The 24,754-nt window shown below is 45.9% G+C and overlaps 2 protein-coding genes across 4 annotated transcripts; one reads left to right on the forward strand and one right to left on the reverse strand.

Moving 5' to 3' along the window:
• Positions 1–4,578: 4,578 nt before the first annotated feature.
• HSD17B11 (hydroxysteroid 17-beta dehydrogenase 11) lies at positions 4,579–13,911 on the reverse strand. Of its 2 annotated transcripts, XM_075034500.1 has the most exons (7): positions 13,559–13,911; positions 11,535–11,642; positions 10,764–10,895; positions 9,426–9,532; positions 7,067–7,204; positions 6,676–6,792; positions 4,579–5,141 (listed from the first exon to the last, which is right to left on the reverse strand). In XM_075034500.1, exons 1-7 carry the CDS (start codon positions 13,766–13,768, stop codon positions 5,054–5,056), a joined length of 900 nt encoding a protein of 299 aa, XP_074890601.1. In that variant the 5' UTR covers positions 13,769–13,911; the 3' UTR covers positions 4,579–5,053. The 2 variants fall into 2 exon arrangements, with proteins under 2 accessions (XP_074890601.1, XP_074890609.1); XM_075034508.1 differs by lacking the exon at positions 9,426–9,532 and having other exon boundaries at positions 10,768–10,895.
• On the forward strand, positions 13,809–24,613 carry NUDT9 (nudix hydrolase 9). 2 transcript variants are annotated; one of them, XM_075034480.1, is made up of 8 exons: positions 13,809–14,228; positions 17,012–17,248; positions 18,705–18,800; positions 19,566–19,652; positions 21,002–21,113; positions 21,534–21,680; positions 21,924–22,008; positions 23,995–24,613. In XM_075034480.1, the coding sequence occupies exons 1-8, from the start codon at positions 13,825–13,827 to the stop codon at positions 24,162–24,164; spliced, it is 1,338 nt and encodes a 445-aa protein (XP_074890581.1). In that variant the 5' UTR covers positions 13,809–13,824; the 3' UTR covers positions 24,165–24,613. The 2 variants fall into 2 exon arrangements, with proteins under 2 accessions (XP_074890581.1, XP_074890590.1); XM_075034489.1 differs by lacking the exon at positions 13,809–14,228 and adding an exon at positions 14,249–14,528.
• The last annotated feature ends 141 nt before the right edge of the window (positions 24,614–24,754 follow it).

Consider the following 24,754-nt stretch of genomic DNA (forward strand, 5'->3'; position numbering starts at 1 on the left):
GAGTATAATTTCAGTGTAACTACACAGAAATCACTAGAGTAAATGCAGACCACCGCCTCTGCATAATATTAAAAACGATTATTGCATGTTCTTCAATTTTTCACCTCTCTTAGAGTGCAGATGTCAGTGCTATAAGGCTTGAAGAACTTCTTTTTTACTGTATCCCAGGTCAACTCTTCAAAACAAAGCAGCAGCATTTCATCATCAAAGCTATGTGGTCATCAGAAGATTAGTGCAAGTTCCTGCTCAGTGTTTGGGTTTTTTTCCCATTAGAGATTACCTCGTGACTAGCAAGCTGGTAGGCACTAGTGAACATGAGTGTCTGGAATAGCTTTATATAAAAACACAGTCACTATTGTCACTGGGTGATTTTTGAGCAATAAGCATATCTTCCTGTTGCAACATCTGTTTAACTAGAATGTTTCTTGAAAAACATTTTGATTGTGATGTTTTGGAAAATGATCAGCTACTAGTTGAGAACACAGAGGGGAAATAGTTTGCATGAAAGCATGTTTATTCCTAGTAACACCTGGCTTGCCGGATAAATGTAAGCTTATTCATACTCTAATAGAGGCTTTGCAGTAAAACTGCGATCCTTTTAGGGGTGAGCTCAAACTGTAGCATAACTACAAAAAGCAAGATACCTGCTTCGAAAAGAGCAAAATGTATGGCCAGATACTAGATGCAGAAAGAAAGAATCTGAAAGGTTTAGGGTACCAAAAATGTGTTTCAGAATTTTGCAGACAGTTTTGCAACACTGTTGTGAAATCTGTTCATCTGATTCGTGTCAATATAAACAATGCTAGGGCCACATAATAAAATGTGACCCTCACTGTATTTGTAATCTTTAACTATTTTGTCGGTCCTCGTATAACCGCAGGCCAGGAGGAGACAGATGATATTTATAGAGTTCTTTTTTGCCAGCCCAAAACCGGTTGTTAACTGCACAGTGTTAAACAAGAGATCCTAGGGGAGAACTGAGGCATTTATCATAGTATTAAGCGAGGTTATGAACGGGGTGATCTTTAGTATATATAAATAGAGGGTGTATTAAAATAACAGTGTATGAGCAATTTGTTATATGCATTTGTTAGGGGGGAGGTGTCTGTTGTGAACTTGTTTGGGTTCTGGTGATCGCAGCTGGTGTTGTGCAGGGTGTCTGCTGTCATGCCCCAGCAGTGGGGAGCTTGGTGGGAGATACATTGCATGGAGGACCCCTCAGCCGATGAGGAGAGTTCGAGAAGTTTCTAGAACTACTGCACCTGCACAACCAGGAGGTGGAGAGTCTTTTGGAAGGACACGCCTAGTATAAGTATGTAACTAACGTTAGACTATAAAAGAAGCTGGGTTGTTTTTCACAGCGCGCGTCTTGGTAGAGCAAAAGCTCCCGGCATGCCCAGCGCTGTTTGCTTGCCTTTATTCATTTAATAAATTGTAAATTTTGAGTGGAATCCTGTTTGAGACTAAATTCATTTATCACACTGTGAACAGCCAGTGATCTCAGGTGCTTCATTTCAGTAAAGCAGTAGGAAAAAAAAAACCAAACCAAACCAAAACCCCCTTTCATTGAACTGCTGGGTTCAAGAAGTTCTGTGCATTTAGAAATCCGTGTTCTGAAATGCTGTGTAAAATTGCGTATTGTTTTATGCATACTGGCATTACTGCAAGCATTAAAATACTATGAGTCTTGCCCAAATCATGAGGTTGGGGCCTCAGTGCTAGCAGCCAGTGGCAATAAGATGTACAGCCATGATTTTCACTTGTGAGCAGCCTAGGTTTGTGACAAGAAACACAATTTGGGATGACTCTCCTAACATTCTGAGTAGGATTCAAGGACTTGGAAAAATGCAGCAGAGCCAGTCTACAAAGAAGTACTCTCAGACTTTGCTATAGAGACAGATCAGGCTACAGTGCTGTGATGAGCTTTAAACCATGCTATCAGAAATTCAGTAAGACTTGATGTGACCAAGATGAGCTGAAGCTACTTATCGAGACTCTTGAAAATTTTACCTATCATGATGAAGACAGTAATTACAAATGCTAAATATTGTCATTAAATATTCTTGTTAAATGTTGTTCTTTCCTCTAATAATGAGCCTCTGAAATTTCAGACCAGTCAGGTCTGCATATATAGTGGACAAAGGGAAACTTATCACAGCTGCTCTTTTGTTCAGTGTTGATATTGATGGTGTCCTCGGAATGCTTCTATGTGCATAAACTTCCACTCCTCTTGCAAAGCAGATGGTCTCACCCACACCGCCTGCCCAGCAGCTCTGTTACCCATGGACACATTGCCCCCCCCGCCACTATGCCAGAGTGTGTGCTGGCAGGCACGGTTATGGGCCAAAACTATGCCAGGAAGCATGCTAACACTTCGACAGTAGGGATGACTGCAAAATGGTGCATGAGTGTGGTGCCTGGCCATGTAGCTTGCAAACACAGCTATAAGGTTTGTAATACCAATAGCTCTCTTTCATGCCTCCCACACTGAGGAACTGAGCCTCTGTCAGCTAGCAGGGCAGTCACAGCAGTGGCATCTGCATGCTGCGTGCAGCAGTTCTGGGAATATATAGTGCACCTGGTACATAAAATCCCTGTGGGGTCCTCAGATCCTAAAAATGGAACAGCTGCAAGACCTGGGAAAGGAGCTCTGCAGACCTCTAGGCAATGTCCCAGAGCTTTAGCTGCACCATTGCTCATCTTGTCTGTGGGAGACTGGGTTGACTCCAGCAGAGAGATTCAGAGCTAGGCACTTCCTACTTTTCTCTTGGAAGTTCATTCTGTTCTTAATTAACACATCGGCGTTTGGGCCAGACCCTAATTGCACAGCTCAGCGGTGCTGTCATTTTCCTGGCACGAGGCTCCAGTCAGTGCTGTGGCTGAGACAGAGAAGGCAGGGAGGGCAGAGAAGCGCCGACTCCAAGAGGCACCTCAGAGGGAGGCAGAGCATGAGGCCAGAATCGCTAACCTGACTCATAACGAGTTCTAAGCCAGGATGTGAGGTACCACTCTTCAAATTTGGGACTTGGCTGTAGGCAGCTGTATGAAGCTTGTTCGCATAGGCTCCTGCTAGGCACCCATAATGACCAGACTCTGGGATAAGCTTCAGTTGTCTGTTGTGGCCAGAAAGAGAACTGAGGAGCCCAGAAGGCTTGATGGTTCAATTCTGTCACTGGTGTTCAGGAGATGAAGGTTTAAATCCTTCCTCTTGCATCTGCTTCTTTATGCTGAGCAGAAGACTTGCAGTCTCAGGCAACATGGAGAAGAGCAAGTGGCTCTCAGTTGTGACAGGCCCATCCTCTTAGCAAGAGCTGAATATGTAGCTCAAATAAAAGCAGAAGCAGCACAAAACAAAAAACTTCTTTCAGAGTAGACATGACATTAAATCACAATAAATCAGATTTGGGGGATGCCACTGTGGCAGGGAAAACAGACTTAGAAAATAACTCCCTGAACATGCATGCAAGTTGGCCTCCTTTATCCTGCAGGACTCATAAAGCATGCTTCTTAAATGTTTAGGGGTTTGGTTTTAAATACAACCTAACAGTCTTTAATTGGCTTTTAACATTTTTTTTTTAACCTTCCCCGAAATTTGCAAACCCCTTCTTTCTTTTCCTTCCTTGGCTACAGGAATCTTGCACCGTGAAGCAGAAGTTCCCAAGCTGGGAACCCGTGGTCTGACACACCCTGAATGTCCTGTTACATGACTGTTACATGGCAAAAAGGAAACCAGTTTTGTGTCATTTAGCAACCATTTGTGCTGCCGGCAGCACAAACTTCTACCTGTTGCCACCCAAGAGCAGGAGGAGCTGGGTGATGAGAGCTCTCCCTTTTCTGAAGAACCTCAGTGTGGAGAACAACATGAAATTCTCAGGTGAGTGGGATGGATTCTAGTGGAAGCCACCCATTTCCAGCTGTGCCAAAGGTGGTAGCATGTTCAGGCCTCCCTTGGACGGCTGTGAGCCAGCGAGTGCCTGGTGCAGCTGGAGTTGCACAAGTGGGCGGAAAGATAATCTGTGCTCTGAAGAGGTCTTTGACACATGTTTCATCAGATGCTGTTCTCTTGTACTGCAGGCCAAAGACCTTTGGGGGTTTAACCTCCTGGTCAAGGTGGGTCCCGTCAGAGCAGGCCACGAGCTTGTGATGGGGAGCTGAGAGAGGGCTCATCTGGAGCCTTCCCCCATGCACAATCTGCTCAGGCCTGGCCTGGCACCTGCATTTAAGCCCTGGCCTTGGCCCCAGCCCTTGCGTGGGCTGTGCTGTCAGTGTGCCATGCCTGGCCTGTACCACACTGATCCTGATGTGGCTTCCCAGCGTGACGGGGGACCCGACTCGTCCCTGCTGCCTGGTCTGGTGGTCAGCAGACTCTGGCTGACCCTTTCACCGTTTTAGCACCTGCTCCGCTGTCCTTGCTCGGACCTCGTTACCACTTTCATTGTTGGGAGACACCTTTGGGTTAGAGAACTGTATTTATTTAGAATAAGGCATGTTGATGGTGCTAATGCATAACTGACAATTGATATAATTGGGTATTACAGTAGAAACAAGGCTGTATTATTTCAGGTACTCACTAGAAAAGCACACAAAACTGAGTGTTTATTAGAGCACATTTTTTTAAATTGAAAAAGATAAACTAAGGTGAAACAGGCCACCCACCTCCTATAAATGGCTTCTTGCAAGATACTTTTGCTCGGGAATGTGTCCAAATTAACATATTCTCAGGCAATCCCTTTGCACTCAAGTAGGCAGCTGTGCTGTCCCACAGACGGGCTTTGCAGGAATTCCTTTCTGCCTCAGCACTAGGAGATAGAGGTGATACAACATACAGCAAAAGCAGCCCTTTAGACTTGTAGAGCTGCATCTCTGCTTTGTTGACACTCCATGTTATGCAGGTATGTCCCTGCTGCAGGTGTGAGATAAACCCTTAGGTGCACTTGGAGATGGTGGCCTGGAAGCATCTTAGTTCTGCTCTGAATCAAACCAGCTGAACTACGCTCAGCACATGTTCTGTTTTCACTCGTGCCACTGGGAAGTGAGAATCAATTTTTGCTTTTCACTGAGTGCTTTTCTGCCCAACAACTGCGTCAAACTTGGTATCAGTCAGCTTTTTCAGAAAAGCCAAGGCACGTTCTGGAAACAACCTGAAAGAGATAATAACGTGAAATCAAATGTGGGATAAGAAACAAACTATGGGAAAAAGTGGCACCACAGGTGAGGGAAAGAGCTGGTCCGGGAGCAGAAGCGTGTGCACACAGACAGACCAAGGCTTAAACTGGGCATTATCTCCAAAGAACATATAGCCTCCATCAATCTCTGACTTGTTTTAACTCCAATCCCACCCATATGCTTTTATGACAGTTCTAAGGCTGGGTATCTACTGGGCAGTATTTTGGTTGCAATATTTCTACAGGATCCAAGAAGGATCAATATTGAACAGAGATAGGTACATATTGAGTGTTTTATGCTCTGAAAAGCAGCAGGCCTATGGAAGGATGAGATGTTAAAACTGAGGTGCAGTTTACTCTCCTAGGATTTCTTTTGAGTCATGTCTCTTTGTGTCCCACTGCCCCACATTAAGACAAAAAAGCAAAGTTATCTTAAGAGCTTTGACAGCATAAGGTTTGACTTCTCTATGCTTCTGCAGACTTGCACTGTCAGCGTGCAGCTCTTGGAGATGCAAAAAGACTTAAAAGCTTTTTCCCCACTGTCTGGTGTCAGGTTTGCAAACAAGATATTACCAAGTGTTTCATGACATACTGCAGAAGTTAACTGAAAACTTAATTTAGTTGTTCTGATATGAATTCCAGATTTGGAACCTGAGCTTGATGAAAACACCTCCTCAGCAGAGCAGCTGCACTGGTTATTAAGGACATGTGAGAGGGCAGATCCGTGCTTTCCATGGTAGAGCTAAGCAGTAGAGCTAAGCAATAGAGCCCTTCTGAAGCAACTTTCCCAGCCCCCATGACCTCAGTCTTTGCTGTTGACATGAAGAAACAAACACTAATAAGCAGCAGGTGCTCAGCTCTTTCTAGAACTACACTGGTGCTGCTGGTTCAGAGAAACTGTTGTTCACAAGCCCAAGGAAAATAGCAATCTGTGAAGAAAAAGTGTGCTCTTGTTCTCCCTCTCCTTCCCAATCAGCCTGTAGAGCGGCTGAGTTCTCCACTGAGAACACTTAGCTGCAGAAAGTGGATTACAAGGACCTATGAGAGGGCTCAAAAAAATCTTTGTGTATGGTATCGGCTGTTGTCATTAGAAGGAACCACTGCTATTTCATTACCTTGTTATATGTTCTTCTCATACTAAAATATTTCAGATGGGTGGTTGTTTAAAAAGTAATATTCTCTCCTGCAGACAGTTACACATTATCTAGTTACTCTAGGCATATAGATGTCAAATCTGGACTGATAAATGAGTATAGTGATGTCAAACACTGAAGATAATACAAAATAAATGAAACTAGGTTGAATGTGAATGTCTGCCCAGCTGTCATTCCAGGGTTTCTCTAGGCTGCAAAACCATATCATTTACTACCATGAGTGCAAAATGCAGTTCCTTATAAAATAAAACTTAATCTTGAATCAGATGTTACAAGTTTGAGGGTTCTATACTCAGGTAGTTAGCATTGATATGTTCCCCCTTCCTGCCCCTTTTTTGTTTTCTTTTGCTACTTACATTTCGGATAGTAAAGCAATGCTTAGATGTGATGGAACAAAAACCATTTTCTGATTGGTCAGTATTCCTTCCATCAGGGCCTCTACAACTTCTTCAATCTCCAAAACCTTTCCAAGCCTACACAGGAAAGCATACATGTAAGAGCTACGGCAGTAAAACAGAGGTGGTACTAGCTGAGGTAGGATGCTTCACATACGCGCAGACTTGGGTAATTCCAATGCAACCATTATGTAGGTTAAATGACACTGCAGATTTTCTTTAGCCAATCCTATATACCAGTTTATCTCCAGTATTATATAGTCAGGCAGAATACAAGGCCTAAAGCTGGGGCTAATATGTAGTGCCTTGATGCAAAGAAGGAAGGACAGGAAGGCAGAGTTCTGATAGTTACCTTGTACTGGGGTTTTTGACAAATCCGGTGTTTATAAAAACTGGGCAAAGACACGTAGTTTTTATTCCATCCTTTCCCAGGGTAGACAGCTCCTCTGTCAGAGCTTTATGAAATCCAACAGCAGCAAACTTGCTTGAACTGCAGGAAGGGAAAAAGCACAAATGAGAAGGCAGAAATACTATTTCTAACTTTCTACAACTAGAAATGGCCTAAAAGATCACACAGTACTGACTAGGAGGCAAAAAAAATGTAATCCAGCTAAGAGGAGAGGGCAGGGAATAATTCTGACTTTCCCAGAGTGGAGTGCTGGATTAGATATTGCTGCCTGGGGGAGTAATGGTGGCATGTGGAGTGGGTGTCTTTCATAAAAAGGCACCTTAGTTGCTAACAGACAGATGAATGTCAGGAATTCTTAGAAAATGAGAAGTAATGTGCATCAATCGATGGACTTCCCTTTTTTTCCCATGTGAGAAGATGCTTCGAAGGAACACAGCCTGAATCTCTAAAATCAAGAAGGATGGGCAGGGTAGAAATGGAGAACAACTCTCTTCTGTTTCTTGTACCACACAGGAGTGTCTCATGGCTTTCGTGTGTGAGTTTTGAAATGGAGGAGCATTATGCATGGAATATTGAGGAAAGTAATGCCACAGAAATTGGTGCAGGCCAGGAGTATAAATTGACACCAAACAGAAGTAGAACCAGAGAAGCAGTTTATTGACTGCTATTGATTTGGAGAGTGTAATCCCAGTAAAATCCCTGGCTGGGGAGTTCTCATGTTGCCAACAGTGAGTGACTCTCTAAGGAGTGTTCCCAGGGGAAGATTGGTCCACCTGGAGCTGCTATTACAGAGGGCTAGATGAGACACAGAATGACAATATGCAACCTAACAGTTTTTCTGTTCAGGCACTGTGACTTTCTAGAGGTGTTTCAAGTAGAAAAGCAATTTTATCTCAGGATGGCATAAGTATTTCTGTACACTACAGTCACTGCCACAATGGTAGAAAGATTAAAAAGCTACTCAATAGGGGTTTACCTGACAACACTACAACACCTCACAGGAGTGCTACTTTCTAAGAAGGAGAAGGGAAGAGAATACCTTTTTTGCTAAGCAGAAGCCTGGATGGGTAAGGGAGAAAAAAAGAGCAGCTTTCATCAGTTGATGTATCCCATGACTATTCCTTCATACAAGCATTGCTCCCGATTCAGTCAGAGCTGATAAGCAAATTGGCAGGAACCTCCAGGCATCCTTCAGTGCTGGCTGTTGTGCTTTTTTCCTCCTTAGCATGGCCCTTTGGACATACCGTATTCAGTGGTAGGATTATTTTGTGTTATGGGTTTGTGTGGCACGGTTTTTTGGTAGTGGGGGAGGGGGCCACAGGGGTGGCTCTTGTGAGAAGCTGCTGCAAGCTTCCCTGGCTCCAAGTCGGACCCGCTGCTGGCCAAGGCCGACCCCATCAGTGACAGTGGTAGCGCCTCTGGGAGAACAGATTTAAGAAGGGGAACCTGCAGTGAGTAGGGGGATTGGAAAGTGAGAGAAACCCCTCTGCAGATACTGAGGTCAGTGAAGAAGGAGGGGGAGGAAGGGTGCCGGAGGAGGTGTAGCCCCTGCAGCCCGTGGTAAGACAGCAGGCTGTGTCCCCCCAGGCCATGGAGCGGAGTGGGGGAACAGATGCCCCGAAGATGGCCACAACTCCATGGGAAAGCCTGTAATGGAGCAGCGTGTGGCTGAAGATCGGCCCACAGAAAGGACCCATGCCAGACGAGTTCGTGAAGAACTGCAGCCTGTGGGAAGGACCCATGTTGGAGAAGTTCATGAAGAAAAGTCTCCCATGGGAGGGACCCCACGGTGGAGCAGGGGAGGAGTGAGGAGTCCTCCCCCTGAGAAGGAAGGAGCGGCAGAGACAAGGTGTGGGAGCTGACCCCAACCCCCATCCCCTGTTCCCCTGCACTGCCGGGGGAAGGAGGTGGAGAGAACCGGGAGTGGGGTTGAGTAAGGAAGGAGGGATAGGTGGGGGGAAGGTGTTCTAAGGTTTGTGTTTACTTCCTAATATCCTTGTTTTGATTTGATTCACAGTAAATTAAATTGATTTTGTTTCTTCCCCAAGTTGAGCCTGTCTTTTGCCCGTGACCATAAGTGGTGAATGATCCCTCCCCATTCTTGTCCCGACCCACGAGCCTTTCTTTGTATTTTCTCCTCATCGCACCGTGGCTGCGGTGGGGAGGAGTGAGCGAGTGGCTGCATGGTGCTTTGCTACCGGCTGGGCTGAAACCACGACATTTTGGTTGCTCTGTGCTTGCTGATGGAGAAGACGCAATTAAAAATAAAGAAATGAAGAGAGCTGATTTTAAAATCACTTACCAATAAGCCACCATGAAAGAAGTCACAAAGTGACCTGCTGCCGAAGCCACCGTGACTATGTGACCGTGGTTGTTGTTCATCATGGTTGGCAGAAAAGCTCTTGTGGTCTTGAGAGTCATTTAAACCAAGAGGCAAAAATGTGGGGGAGAGGAAAGGGGGAAAAGAACAATGTTTTCTTAGGCATATTCAACACTGACCCTGACTATCGTTAATTAAGCGACTAATGCTATGGCTAATGCTATGTGCTGTACAGCACCTCGGATTCTGAGAGCCACGGAGATACCCGTTCTCCATTCAGCAGGTACAACTGCAACAATTCCAAGCGGGAATGTTTCAGGAAGTCGGCTATAAACAGGAGCTGATTCTCACATCTTTCCTGTGCTGCTTTTTAGGTTTCAGGTGTCAGCGGCGACGCTGCCAGTGTCTCACCTCAGCATGTACCATAAAAACACTCATCAATCTGTAGCTTCTCTTTTCTTCTGCTGCAAACAAGTCCTTAACAGGTGAAACCCTCCCACTCTGTAAGTCCTGCTGGCAGCTGCCCTACCCCAGGAGTCAGCTGTGGGCATGCCAAGGACCCACAGCCCAGACCTGACAGGGCCCAGCTGTGCTACCATGACTCAAGACTGCTGGGAGAAAGCTGTGAGAAAGTCCACAGAGAGATGAGAGAGGTACAAATCGTAAGAAGAGGCAGCACTGATGGGAAACGGGCTCGGAAGGAGCTCAAGGAGCCAGGAGGGAAGGCGGTGACCCAGCGGGGTACAAACCATGAGGGCAAGAGTGCCCGGGGAGATTGGCCAGGCTGGTGGGTGCAGTCAGGGAGGGGCCAGGCCTTGCTGCGCCCTGTAGCCAGGCTGTGCTGGGAGCTGCGGGGCTGCCCCTCTCCTGCTCTGCCCGACCCACACCTGCCCAGCCATTCGGGCCACGTACCGGCTGCCTTTTGTGCGGGTGAGCCGGTAAAAACATTGGTTTGTATTTTTCAGCTGCGTATCTTCTACTTGCAGGGTCTCAGCGCTCAGCTGCGGGCACCCAAACTACCCAATGTGAAGAGGGAACCCTAATACCCCTCTGACAGAGACCCACCCGTGCTGCAGATGAGGCCGTCGCTGGCTAGCTCATGCAGAGGAAAGGGAGAATGAAAAAACTGGGCCAGGCTCCGATCAGCAAGAGGCTAATCAAGTTTCCCAACAGTCAGTCTAGCTGGGTGCCCCTGTGCTGTACATGTCCGACAGACGCTTTTGTAATTCACTGCTAGCTGAAAATAACTGTTAGTCTAGATATGCCTCCTCAGCAACGCTCCCCAAAAAACATAGGTGTGAAGATAGTAGTGGCCCTTACCCACATGTGAGCAAGAATGTTGACTTCAAACATCCTTTCAATCTGGTGGTCCTGAGTCGAGAGCAGGTCGGCAGCTGTAATCACACCGGCGTTATTCACCAGGATGGAGACATCCCCAATGTCCTTCTTCACCTTTTGGACAGAAAAAAACAGAAAGGTGCATGTCATTTGTTATCAAAAAAATGCAAGGCTGTGGAGGATGAGCGACAATTAATTTAATTGTTAATGTTCTTTCTTTTAGGGAGAGGAAGATTGCGCCACGTTTCCAGATGTGGTAGGACCTGTGCAGTAATACCATGAAATCTGGTTTAGATCTGAGGCTTCTCCCTTAATTACTGCCAGTGCTTACAGTCTTCCTCCACACGTTGCCTACAGACACAGTGTGCTCCGTGTAGTCACAGTTGGGACTACAGATGTGCAGACTGTTTTGAGCCAGCTGCACCATATCCTTTACAATAAAATATTTCAAATGTCCCCAGTGTTGTCTGCGTGGTGCTCAGGAAACTAAAAGGCTGAAGTTCCTTCAGGGACTGGAAGTCTAAAGAGCAAACTTGGCAACAAGGTGTGATATGCCAGAGCCCCCCAGAAGAGGATGAGACTGCCTGCGATCTCAGAAGTGCTGCTTCACTCTCCATATAGAAAGCAGCAAGAAGTGGGGAGATTCCAAGGGCTTGTACAATTTGCGTACGCTACCCCTTCTCTTGTTTTCCTGACTTTTCTGAAAATCGAGCATGTTTGGGTGAGCTTTTGGATGTGCCCCTGCTGCCCTACCTTCTCTGCAGCACTGCAGATTTCCTCCCTTTTGCTGCAGTCCACCACGAAGGCGTGAACAGTGGCTCCCAGCCTTTCGCATTCTGCTGCCGTGTCCTCAACGCCATGCTGTAAGAGGCAGAAAAGACAGACACGCATGCGCAACTGTACCCTGTCCGCGTGTTGCTGCTCGGGCACCATGGCAGACCAGTTAGAGGCTGAAGATTTGTCCTGATTGCATAACCGACTGCCAAGCCCCTGAACCGTTCACGGCTACCCAGGGAAAGAGCTGTAGCTAGCACCTGAGGGAGGGCTAGTATTCCGACCTAAATTTTGGACCAGAGTAGAGTGACTGCCAGAAAGGGAACGTGGCAACAAGAGCGAGTTTGCCTTGGTAAAGCACACGTAACTAGGCTGCAGAAAGGGGGCACTCGGTGACTTTCACAGCACGGCAGGCAGACACCATGACTGTACGCAGAGCTCGTAAAACACAGGCCCAGCCGACACCCCCGAGATATGAAAAGTGGCCCTATATGTTTCTGTATTCACAGGCTGCATGCGAGAAGAGAGGTGTGCTCCAAAGTGCACAATGCGGAGAGACATTTCTTCCAAGAACAGCATTTGACGCACACAGAACAGAAGCTCCCCCACGTCATTCTGTCAGCCCAGTAAGTGAGGGCAGACGTGACTTTGCTGTAGCCTTGTCCCCAGGTGCCAGTAAGCCATGCCAATGGGGACCTGTGCAGTGAAAAGCCCCAGTTCACAAATGGCCCGGGACAGCTCAGCACTTGACAGAAGCTGTGCAGGTGGCTGGAGTGGGTGACTGGGCAGCTCCCCTCAGCCCCAGCTGCTGCTTAAGGCTGATGGCCCCCCAGAAACGAGACCTTTGTCAAGGCAGTTGGATTGGGGAACATACTCCTAAAACCTTCAGGATCCACCACCTCCTTTGGCATTGTATTTCAGTGCCTGCTTACACCCACCCTTACAATCTGTTTCCCAGCACCAAAGCCAGGTCTTGCTCGTTACTAAGTTTATTCCTTTTCCCCCGTTCCAGTGAACATGGACAACATTCTACTCGGCAGCAGCCCTTTATGCATCGGGAGACAGGTGCCGTGCCTCCTCCCACCCCTCCAGAGTCTGGCCTTAGCCGTAATGGGTGGCAGGAACAGACACGGAACATGTTTGACAATATCCTCCCTATTTATACATTCCTTTACGCTAGGCTTGTCTTGGGTTGTTTGTTTGTTTGTTTGTGGTGCGCTGGGGTTTTTTCGCAGCTTCAGGATGACATAATGAACTGCTCTGCAGTTTCTGATCAGCTGTGTCAGAAACCTTTCCCGCACCCTGCTGCCCAGCCACGCACCCCTCTGTACAGCCAATCACTCCCACACACAGCACTTCGCCTTGATCCCTCCTGAATGACATTCCGCATGTCTGCAGCTGTCCGTCCTCCGCTTGCCAAGGTCTTTTTGCGTTCTAGTCAAGTGAGCTGAAATAAAGAGTTTGGGCTAGTGCAAACATTTAGCAAGGCACCGTCTACACACCAAACCGTGCCAGAGGGCAGCAGGGCTCACACACAACTCAGCGCAGCGATGCCCGTCAATATGAGTAGAGACACATCCTCCAGCAACGTACGCAAAGCATCTTGAGGCTAGAGAGACAGCGAGCAGAAGGTAAAAACCTGCTTCTCCATAGAAACAGGCTTCTGGTCTGGGCGTGCCTTTTTCTGCCAGCCCTGGCAGTGGTTCCGACAGCAGGTGGCTGACCGCTGCGCTCCCTCTTGCAGGCACACTTTGCTGTGCCGTGCGCGCTGCCTCGCTGATTCGCACTCAGTAAGACACCCAGACACCTGCGTCCCCCGGTGCGAGTGGGGCCAAACCCTGTACTGGCGGCTCAGTGCCCCGGTCAGGGAGCTGACCGCGAGCCGAGGGGAGCGGACGCAGGCGGCGGCGACGTGGATGCAACCTGCGTGCGGCCCTTGCCACGCTCTCGAAACCCCGGTGGCCTCAGAGGTGAACAAGTCAAGACACGAAGGGTGCCATTACCTTATTGATGTCCCACAGAACCAGTCTGCTCTGGCGCTTGGCGAACTCGAAGGCAGTCGCTCTCCCCACGCCATGGCCAGCACCCGTGATGAGCACGAGCTCTCCGCCGACAGACTTCCTCTTCACGGGGACAAACAGCTTCACGAAAGCCTCCAGGTAGGAGTAGATGAGCGTAGCCAGGAACAGGAGCAGGTCCAGAAACGGATTCATCGTTCGGCTGACAGGCCTCGGATCACCCGACCGAACTTCAGCCTCTTTTGACGAGGATGCGGATTGATGATTTACCAGCAGCCCGCGGCCCGCCCGAACACGCACCGCTCGTTCCGCCGGCTCCGGCAGGAACCCGCCCCTCGCCCCGTCCCTCCCCGGCCGCGCCCCAGGCTTCCCTCGCCCCGCGGGGCTCCGTGAACCGCGGGGATCGCGATCGCCGGGGCCGGACGGCGACCGGGGCGCCAGGAGCGGCGGCCGCCACCACGGACGCGAGCGGGCCCCTGGCGCGGCCACGCCTCCCGGCGGCGCAGCGACCAGTCAGAGAGCGGCGTTTGGGGACGGGGCGTGTCCGGGGAGGGGAAAAGCTCCGCCCAATGAGAGGCGAGCTTGTAAAGAGGGCGGCGGCGGCGGCGGCTCGACCGACCGGTCGGTCGGGGCCCGGGGCGGCCCGTCCCGGCAGGTAGCGGGCAGCAGCGCTCGGGGGGGGGGGGGGGGCAACCGGCGTCTCGGGGAAGGGCGGCAGCTCGGAGCTGGCTGCCTCGCCCAGCCGGTCCAGCATTTCAGGCCCGGCCGGGCCCTGTGGAGCTGAGGCGACGCTTGGTTCTGCCGAGGTGGGGTCGTCGCCGATGCCGCTTCCTGCCGGCGCCCTTCGTGCAGCGGCGGGGCCCGGTTTCGCACGGGCAGTCGCCGTGTTTTCTTTCGCCGTTGCGCTGTCCACCCAGCCTGGCCGGTGCGTTCGCCAGCACCGTCCTCCCCTCAGGTACCGTGGCCTGTTGATTGCGAAGCTGGGCCGGGCCGGGGTGGTGCTGCCGAGTGGGTGGCTCTGCTGGTGTTTGGCCCGCTGAGGTGGTGGCCGGTTCTCGAGGGAGCGGCCATTTTGTTGCTGGGCCGAGGTCTCGGGGCTGCCCTGCCATGCCCTGCTGCTGAGGGGGAGCTTGGCGTGGGGCGTGCTGCGTAGCTGACAGCGTCGCCTTTGGACGTGGCAGTGTTGCCGAAATCCGGAATAAAACTCCTTAACAGCAATGAGACGTTAAGAAGCAGGCACTCCTTTATTGCAGCGCTGGGCACACGGGGGATCACTCCACCTAGTGTGTGCACCTGTCTGGTTTAATCATGCAGGTTAAATATACACCTGTTATACATATTCACTAAATTTCCGGAAAATGTCATACATAATCATCAACTGTCCGATAAATCATTAGCATATGTAAATGTCCCTTTTACGCAGGCGTGGTGATGTCTCTGGTGGTCTTCAGAAGCCCTCTGGTGGTCTTCCATAGTCTTCCTCACTTTGTCCAATAGTTGACCTCTCTTATGTGATTCTGCGCAGTATGATTTTCGCCATCATGTATTAGATTTACATAAAAGTACATTTAATGTTAATTCTTGAATTTAACGTTTCTAGTGATTGGCCCTCAGTCACACCACCTTATCAATATTCTTATACTAAAACATTCATTGGTTAATCTTACTTAATTCCACTAACTGGAATCTTGATCAAAGTGGGGTTTCTAAGCAACAGAACTAAGGTCCATAACGATCTCTCTTAGTTTCTTAGGACAAAACACTACAAACTAACAAATCGGTCGAAGTTGCTATGGTTAACTAATTTTAGACAATACTTATTTTCTTATGACTGTATACAGCACATTTTGTATGTTCCTAAGTTTCGATGACTACATTGCGAGCTTCAAACCCCTATATTCTACAGTCTTTACCTTTTGATCAAACCCAGCTTATATATAAAATTTTAACTTATCAGAATATTTGTAACAGCAGAAGCAAAAATCAGGCCGTCCTCTAAACTGATGCAGTTATTGAAGAATACGAAAGCGACGTAACGTTGGCCTGCCTGTGGAGGTTGGCACCCTATTGAGTATGCCCTTTTCCCCATATCTGTTAAAGATTTTTATGAGCCTCCAGTGGTTTGTGGACTGAATTGTGCTTGAGAACATCAACTCAGCAGCAAATGTGACGGCACACGTGTGCTGTAACTGTGACCAATGAAGTCTCAACCTCAGTGTGAAGCAGAACCTACTCTCGTAGAGGCACCTGAAGATTTCATAGCATGAGTGGGGAGTTTAGAAGTGGAACTGCTGTTTTTTAAAAAGCCTGGCCCATTCTGCTCGTTATAACCTAATATGCATATCTGAGTTCAAATAGCAGGGTTAATACTAGTGTACGAGTTGTTTTTTTCTTTTTTTTTGTCAGAAACTCACTGGTCCCACCATCACTTTGCTCGAATGTTAACTTGTTAAAACCTGGATGCATTTTTGCAGAGATGATATGTTTCCTTACATGCTGGAAGTGATTCTTTGATTTAAAAAAAACAAAGCTTTTCACTAAGAACTTACAAATATCTTGTTTTTAGAGGACTATTGTAGGTTATAGCCCCTTGCTGAGCTTTGAGCCTCTTCTCTGGAGTAATCATCTTTGTTTTTGTAATAGTTAAAAAAAAATATTGAGTACAGGAAGGCTACTTTGTGTGTTGAAGGAAATCTGTGTAGCATTTTGGAGAGCTGACGATCGGGCACTGTCACCCAATCTGCTGTTAAGTATTTTATTGTTGACTGGTCTTTCAGCTCCAGAAAACCCATGGCAAAATAAAATCACTAGGAGTCTCAAGTATTTTTTTTCTTTTAACTTAACTAGTTTGATAGTTCTAGCCTTCTTTAAAATTGAAAAACAAGGTATGTGTTATCCTACTCAGCATTGCACAAAATAATATTTTGGTGGTCATAGCAACTTGTAGAGCTGTGTTGCTCAGGCGCTTGGATATTTCATTCTTGCTCTTATCTGGTTTACCACTGGATGTGACAGCAGGACTCTTGTAAGGCTGGGTTGGTTTGTTGATGAAATGCCCATGCAGAGATTTAATGTTCAAGCAGACCTTCCTTCTGCATTTATGGTAAAAATCTTTGAGGTGTTCCTTTTATATGATTAATAACTGGTCAGTGTCCCACATAGCCTGGAAGGGCAGTTCCAGTTCTTTTTCACTCACGCTGCTATGAAATCTTCCTGTGTGTCTAGTAGAGTACTCTTCTGCTTCAAGAAGCTGAAGGTAAAATTCAGAATTTGTTGGTCCAGGTGTACATTTGCAGGATGTCTGAAAGAAGCAATAATATATCACTGAGAGCTGTTTTGTTGAAAAAGCCTAGTCTGTTCCACTTGCTGTAATGTACTCTGTATACCTGGGATTAAATAACAGGGTTAAAGCCTGAGGTGTTTTTTTCTTTCTTTCAGTAACTTGTCTGCAAACTGTTGGTCCCACCTGCATCCAGTTAACATGTTCAACAGTTACAATGTTAAGTTCTACCACAGCAAAGCTCTCACCTCCCCCTATCCAGGATCACCTGTTGAGCGTAGTCAAGTGCCTGAAGATAAAGTGGGCTGGCTAATTGAGTGGAAAGATTATAATCCTGTGGAATACACTGCAATGTCTGTTTTGGCTGGACCCAGTTGGGCGGATCCCCAAATCAAGTGAGTGTAAATTGTGGCTCTTTTCTCCTGTGAACATGGAAGCAGGAAATAGGGATCAGCAGAGTTAAGAAGATCATCAGCTTAAGTGAAGTGTGATTCTACAGTGATGTGTGAGAGTCAAGACCTAGAAAAATGGTGGTTAGAGAACTGAATGGTTTGGATTAGCTGTGACTGTCTTTGACACATGAGTTGACTGAGCTGGTGATTGAGGTAAGAGTAATGTTAATTGGAATAGTGGACAGCTGTTGATGCTGTGGAGTGGTGCTTCTCTGTGTTGTGAGCTAAGTAAAAATCTCCTAATTCTCCTTAAGAATTTGGGAGAACAATTTCATAATATACTTGTTTGTTTGTTCGTTCATGGATTGCATGCAAGATGAGAAAAGAATTAAAGTAGAATTGTAGTTTTTGAGTTGAGTGCTCTGACTCAGGAAAGGTGACAGGTTGAATGCATGACTGTATTTCTTTTTTTTCTGAATGTGTATATTGATTATTTTTTTTATTGATTCTGTGAATACATTCTCCTTTCAAGGAATGCTGTATCCTTCTTGGCTGGGAAGTTAGATGCATGCATCTAGTGTAACTTGTGATAATGTGAAATGGTGATTCCTCTGTATGAACATCTGTAGAAAAATCAGAAGAAAATGGCACTTGAGGTTTCAGCCTTACCTTCCTCTTTTCCCATTGCTGTGTGAACGTGTGCTTCTGTTTGCTCTTAATTTTGTTAGTACTCTGCTGATTGCAAGGCACACTGCTCCTTAGGCTCTGTAGGTCTGCTGATGTTCTGTCAAGGCATAGTTGGAAAAGTGTCAGGTAATCTTTTAGTAGGCGTTAGTAATACTTGAAAATACAGTGTCATTTTTTTGGGTATTAGTGTAAATTCCCAAATGAATTGTGTAGAAGCAGCTAATCAGTAGTTTGAAACCTGTGATGGTTTGAGAGGAATTGCTTTTGGGAAAGTAAATGTACTTCTGTAGACAGCTGCTTCTCTACTGGTTTTCAGAGCTATACATAGGCATTAAGCTAATTTTGAAAAATCAGCGATTATTAGCTTGTAACTCTGATAAATCATATCTCATAAATTTCTGCTCAATCTTTTTATTAGCAAAATATTTTTTAGTTTTATCAATGGATAACATCTTTCTGTGTTCTCTAACCTTAACAAGAGCACCTTTGAAACACTTTGTCTAAATGAAAACCTAGAGAGACACAACGTTAAATTCTTGAGGGACGTGCTTCTGTCTGCAGAACTAAATACAGGGAGACTGTCGTCAATAAAGGTTGAGACTTTATAGCTTCCTCTAGAAAAGGGAGGGCCTGCAACTTAAATTCTGGTAAAAACTGCTCATCGGTCAAATGGGTATTGCTGATCTGGTGGTTGGCCTGCAAGCTTTTGTGGGGCAGAGGGGTGTTTTGCGTTTTATAACTTATCTCTACTAAATTATTCTTTTCCACACAGTGATAAAGGTTTTTCTCCCAAATTCAATGAGAGAAATGGAGAAGTGGAGAGGAGGAGTCTGAACGGCTTGTATGTGGTTGAAAATGGGAGGCCCCGGTGAGTGTTTTTTTGTTTGCATATTCATTTCAGTGATGTAGTTTCAGGTCTATCAGTTTTGATGCATGGTACCTGATTCCCCTAGGGACAGGAAAAATGCTACCTCAGGGCCAGAGAGTTCTTTCTTTGGAAGAAGGTTGTGTCAAAGAGGCACTAAAAGGTTAGCCAGCAGTACCACAACGGAGGGTTGCGGTGACACTGGAGTTGGAGGAGGTCTAACACTGTTAATAGTAGGGTCTGTGGTATTAATTTTTTCCACAGTTTGACCAGGTGTTGGGCTTTGAAGCTTTTGTACCACTTGTGTGCTATGGCGGAGTGGAAGAGTATTTGCTTCCATTGACAAATCCTGGCATAGCACAGATGGGTAATCTCACCTAAAAATAATTTTTCTTTCTGCCATTTGTACATAATTGAATGCTCTGTTCATCTGTAGTCTTGGAAACTAGATTCCATTTTCAGACAACGTTGTGCGTGCAATGAGAGTAATGTTTGATCAGGAGCATTTTGGGGCACAAGATCTGAGAAGTGACAAAGCCATTGGGTATATTTCCTTTCCCTGTACAATCAGACACAAAGAGGTTGATGGAGAAAACCATGCTTTGTCTCTCTTGCTCTTTAAAGCATATGGTGGCACCAAATGTATGTTGCTATCCTTTTCTTTGTTGTTATTTAAGCTTCTTGGAAGCTGCTTCTTTTAGAATACTTGCAGTATATTTTGAATGTGGGGAGGTAAATATGTTTAATGTACTGTGCCGCTTATTTCAGAAATCCGGTGGGAAGGACTGGCCTCACAGGCAGAGGACTGCTAGGGCGCTGGGGACCAAACCATGCTGCTGATCCTATTGTAACTAGGTAAGTGTCAGGTGACTGAAAGGCGCCCTGCAGCACAGCAAAAAAACCCCATGCATTTAGCTTTTTCTGTGCATCTCTGGACAGGCTATTACTTTTCAGAGGCCCTTTGTGTGTGTTCCTCTATGTGTAAGCCTATTCAGGTATGGGTGTCTGGAGAGATACATAGACATGTAGAACATGAATGCCATAATTTTTTAGTCTTTGTCTCTGGAAAAGAGTAAGGACTCACTGCTAATGACAGGCAGTCACTTCTGAAATGCTGAGGAAGCAGATTTAAAAAGAAAATCAACAAACCAGGAAGCATAATTCAATAGAAATACATTTTACAAATAATCTTCAGTAACAAATGTAAAAACTGAAAGGATTATGTGTTACTTTGATATCATATGCATAATATGCCAAAAGGCCTTAGATGAGGCATGTTAAATTGCAAGAATAGGTTTTTCTGTCATAATGACTCAACTGCAAAAAAAAAAAGGCAGTGTGCCTGCTTTTGCTCTGTAAGAAATACTAACTTGGCCTAGTATGTTATAGGAGGAGGCAGGGTTATGTTTCTCTTTTTTGTTTTTTTTTGTTTTTTGTCAGTGTATGCTCTGTTTTAGTGGTGCTTTTGCTGCCAGGATCTGTGTGTACGTGCTAACAATTGTACACACAGAAAGCGTTCAGAAAAGATAGCATAGTTAACAAAGGTGCAAGCTGAGAAGTGCCATGCTGAAGATAGAACCATTGTGAAAATCATCCTAATACATTTTACTACTTCCCCTTTTCAGAAGGCTGCCAATGCTGTTGAGTTGTTTCCTTGAAAGTAAAATAAATGCTGCTTTTATTTTGTCTTTGTTTAGATAGCTTTTTGCTTTAACTATTGGTAGTTCTTCTTAATTCTATACTGAAGACAACAGTGGGTGTTTGTGGTGGTGCGCTGGTGCTGGGTGAGGTGCTTCGGAGGTGTTGCAGCCTGCATGTATGTTCTGTTCTAGCAGAAGGCATGCTTGTGAGGGATAGGCACAAGTGCAGCTTGGTGAGCATCACAGCTGGTAGGATGTGCTGGACATAGCTCTCAAAGGAGCTGCTGCTATCAGCATGGCTACAGAAATGTGGCTCTTGGGTGGTTCTGCCCTTTTGGCTGAGGAAAACACAGTTGGTGGAGGTGCGTGAAAAGCTCGGTGTTGTGCCCTTGGTGGCAATCTTGCCAGATGCCATCTGTTGGTCCTGTCCCCACCCTGCCCGTGACTGTTCTCTCTGCTTTGTTTGCCCTTGCACAGGTAACAGCATGGGTGCCTTGCTGTTCCTCTCCCAGGCCCTTGTGTCAAGAAGCAGCAAAGCATGTTCTTGTTTGTCATTTGCTGCAGGTGGAAGAGGGACAGAAGTGGCAATAAAATTGCTCATCCAGTTACTGGCAAAAACATCTTACAGTTTGTAGCTATCAAGAGAAGAGACTGTGGGGAGTGGGCCATTCCAGGGGTAAGAGCAAAGCTCCAGAGATGGTAGATGTTTCCCTGCTGGTAAGGCCACAAGGTGATAACTGGTGTGTGTGTGATAGAATTGTGCTTTTTTGAACAACCTCATGTTGCAGAGGTGAGAAGTGCTCCTTAAACTAGCTTTGCCCAAGCATCAGCTGGTATGCCTTCTGCTGTTTCTGCATTGCAAGGCAGTATTCGTATTTGATTCTCACCATGTCTCTTGCTTAATGTAGGCACAATTTAATCCATTGCAGGTTTTGAAGGATGTATGTGCTTGCTCTTTACAACTGCATGTAAAGTTCCTTCCATGTCCAGAGTATAATGCAAGTGGATGTAATATACCAAGAGCCAGTCTAAGGGGAGTAAACCCAAGTGGAATCTGAGGGATAGTCACTTCTTTTTTTCTTTTCCCCCCTCTAAGGGGATGGTGGATCCAGGGGAGAAGATTAGCACTACCCTGAAGCGAGAATTTGAGGAGGAGGCCTTGAACTCCTTGCAGAAATCACCTGAGGAGAAAGCAGAATTGGAGAAACGGCTCCACAAGCTGTTCAGCCAGGAGCACTTTGTGGTGAGCTTTGTGTCTCTTGTGATAGCCTCTTGAGCTATGCATGTAACTCGCAGCTGTATGGAACTTGAAAAAATGTAGCTGAAATGAAAATAAGCTGTGATGCTAGGGTTGTCATGGTGTAGGAAGTGGAAGGGACTATTGAAAACTCTAAAGGCAAATGTATTGGAGAGAAAGAAAAAATCTTATTCATTCCACCTTGTTTGTTGTGACACTGAGCTTGTTTTGGTTTGTTTGGGGCCTTAGGTGTACAGAGGATATGTGGATGACCCTCGTAACACTGATAATGCCTGGATGGAGACAGAGGCTGTGAACTATCATGATGAAACTGGTGGGTATCTCCACATGTGCTCGTCTTTGCCTTTTACTTTATATGTTGGTTTGAAGTTGGGATGTATGTTGGGCTGAGGTTGGCAATGAAATTGGGGGAGCATGCAAGTCAGGTGTAAAATACTGGGCTAAAACCAATGGGCGTGGGGGTCTCTTGTCTCCCAAGATGTTCAGCTGTGACAGGCAGTTGTTCCCTGTTGTTGACAGTTTGGTTTCTGTTGGTCTTGAAATAAAGAATATATGGACTTTGGCTGCAAATTATTTATTCATTTGTTAGCTAGTTCTAAGCTATGGACCATGTACCTTTGTATGGAGACTGAACATTGGACAAGGGTTCCTTGTCACTGTATTTATCTTGAGTTGGTTTAATTTCTCTTTTTAATGAGTCTGAGGTGGAAGGATAGTCTGTTTCTTTTGTTAGTTTTCCTTTAGTAGCTAGTGTGTGCTTCAGGAATGTTGCCTCTGGCTGCTCGCAGATTTTCACTGCATTTATTGGTTTGGTGTTGTAATTGCTCTGAGACCTTTTATCTCAGTTACTCTGCCAGAGTAATTGTTGGACCTTATTTTGTTTCTATAAATCAGTAGGAATGGGCATATGTTGCTAGTTCTTAGATTGACCTGTTATCTTGGATTCTCATCTCTCACCTTTTAAGATAAATCAGTCTAGGTGTGTCTGACTTGTTCAAGTCAGAGACTTCATGTAGTGACATTTCCACTGTGATTTGGGTAGTAGATACCAGTGGTGAAGTTTCACATGTCGCTGGTCCTTGATTTCTAAGTCCCCAGAAACAGTGAAGAAACTGATCCTTCGGTCTTTGTTTCTAATATACATTTGTGGTGGGTTGACCCTGGTTGGATGCCAGGTGCCCACCAAAGCCGCTCTATCACTCCCCCTCCTCAGCTGGGGGGGAAGAAAATATAACAGAAGGCTCGTGGGTCAAGATAAGGACAGTTTAATACAGTGATAGCAAAGGTCGCGCGTGCGAAAGCAAAGAAAAAAAAACAGATGATGTTATTCTCTACTTCCCATCAGCAGGCGATGTCTAGCCACTTCTCGGGAAGCAGGGCTTCAGTACGCGTAGTGGTTGCTCCGGAAGACAAAATGCCCCCCCCCGTCTCCCTTTACTTAGCTTTTATATCTGAGCTGACGTCATATGGTATGGAATATCTGTTTGGTTAGTTTAGGTCAGCTGTCCTGATTGTGTCCCCTCCCAAGATCTTGCCCTGCCCCAGCCTGCCATTGAGGGGAGGGCAAAAATGTTGGGGAGACAGCCTTGATGCTGTGCCAGCACTGCTCAGCAGTAGCCAAAACACTGGTGTGCTATCAACACCTTTCTAGCTACTGATGCAGGGCACAGTGCTATGAGGGCTGCTGTGGGGAGTATTAACTCCATCTCAGCCAGACCCAATACAACATTTTATGATACTTTTAAAAGTATTTATTTGGTTGTTGTCTTGTGAACTCCTGGGACTTTTTGGAAACAGAGTAAGAAACTTCAGAGAGCAATTCTACATTGCTCCTGAAGTACTATTTTTTTATTTTGGAGCCTTTAGTAAAATTTTAATTATTCTGGTTTTCCATAAGCATATATAAGTTTCAGAATTCAGTTTGTCCTGTAGAACAGTACCTGAGAAAGAAAGCAGTCAAATGTTAGTCAAAAATCAAGGCAGAGGGATTGGCTAAATTTGTGGTAGTCTATACAAGTTGTCATAATGATTTCTAGTAACTTATTGTGCTGCTGATGGTACCCTAGGAGTAGTAACAAGGAGTTAATGCCACCTCTGCCACTCAGATTTGCCTTAAAATAGTGCAAGTATGAAAAAGGTTTCTGGCACAGTATCAGTGTGCAACTTAGTTGGTTTCTCTGAGAAGCAGCTGAAGTTTGCTGCCTGTGAAGGAGCCATGTGGAAGGGCAGAACTGATGACATGTGAGAAGAAAAAGCAGGAAAGAATGTAACAGCATATCCTAACTTTTTTTGTGAACAGGTGAGACAATGGATAATTTGCCTCTGGAAGCAGGTGATGATGCTGGAGTAGTGAAGTGGGTTGACATCAGCGAGAAGATCAAGCTGTATGCAAGTCATAGCTACTTCATTAAGCTTGTGACTGAGAAGCGGGGAGCCCACTGGAGTGAGGATCCTGGTCCTGAGTGCTGAGAGTGATGTAAATGAGGCACCAAGGGGAGAATATGTTTTCCAGCTTTGAAACAGATGACATTGTCCTTTTCAGTGGAAATTCAGTGAAAAATCCATGAAATTCAGCTGGCAAAAACACTTGGCAGTGATAAATAGAGGCTTTTTCAGAGACTTCACATTGCTGCTTTTGATTTCTCAGCTACTGTGAAGTGAGATGAATGTGGAGCTATTACTTTGTTTTGGTTTCTTGTCTTCATTATTTGCAGCTATTTCATATCTGCAGACTTGCGTGACAGCACTGGGATTCTGCCTGGTTGTAGTTCAGAGGCTGTTCACCTCAGCTCTGTATTTTTGCACTGATTTCTCACCAGGAGTATGAATCCTTAAGGGAAGTGAGTCTTGTAGGATGATAGCCTGAATAATGACTTAAATTAAGTGCTACAAAATAAAGTGAAGTTTCTTTTCACTTAGCATGTCTTTTCAGTGATTTTTCTGTTTTGAGAGATTGGTTTTCACATTTAATTGCTTTCTAGTTTACAGTATGGATGGTATTCACATCTGAATGTCTGACAGTGCCTCTGTTGAAAAAGATAACTGTTGGAGGATGTGAC

Source organism: Buteo buteo, chromosome 1 (assembly GCF_964188355.1).
Source record: "Buteo buteo chromosome 1, bButBut1.hap1.1, whole genome shotgun sequence".
Classification (NCBI taxonomy): Eukaryota; Metazoa; Chordata; class Aves; order Accipitriformes; family Accipitridae; genus Buteo; species Buteo buteo.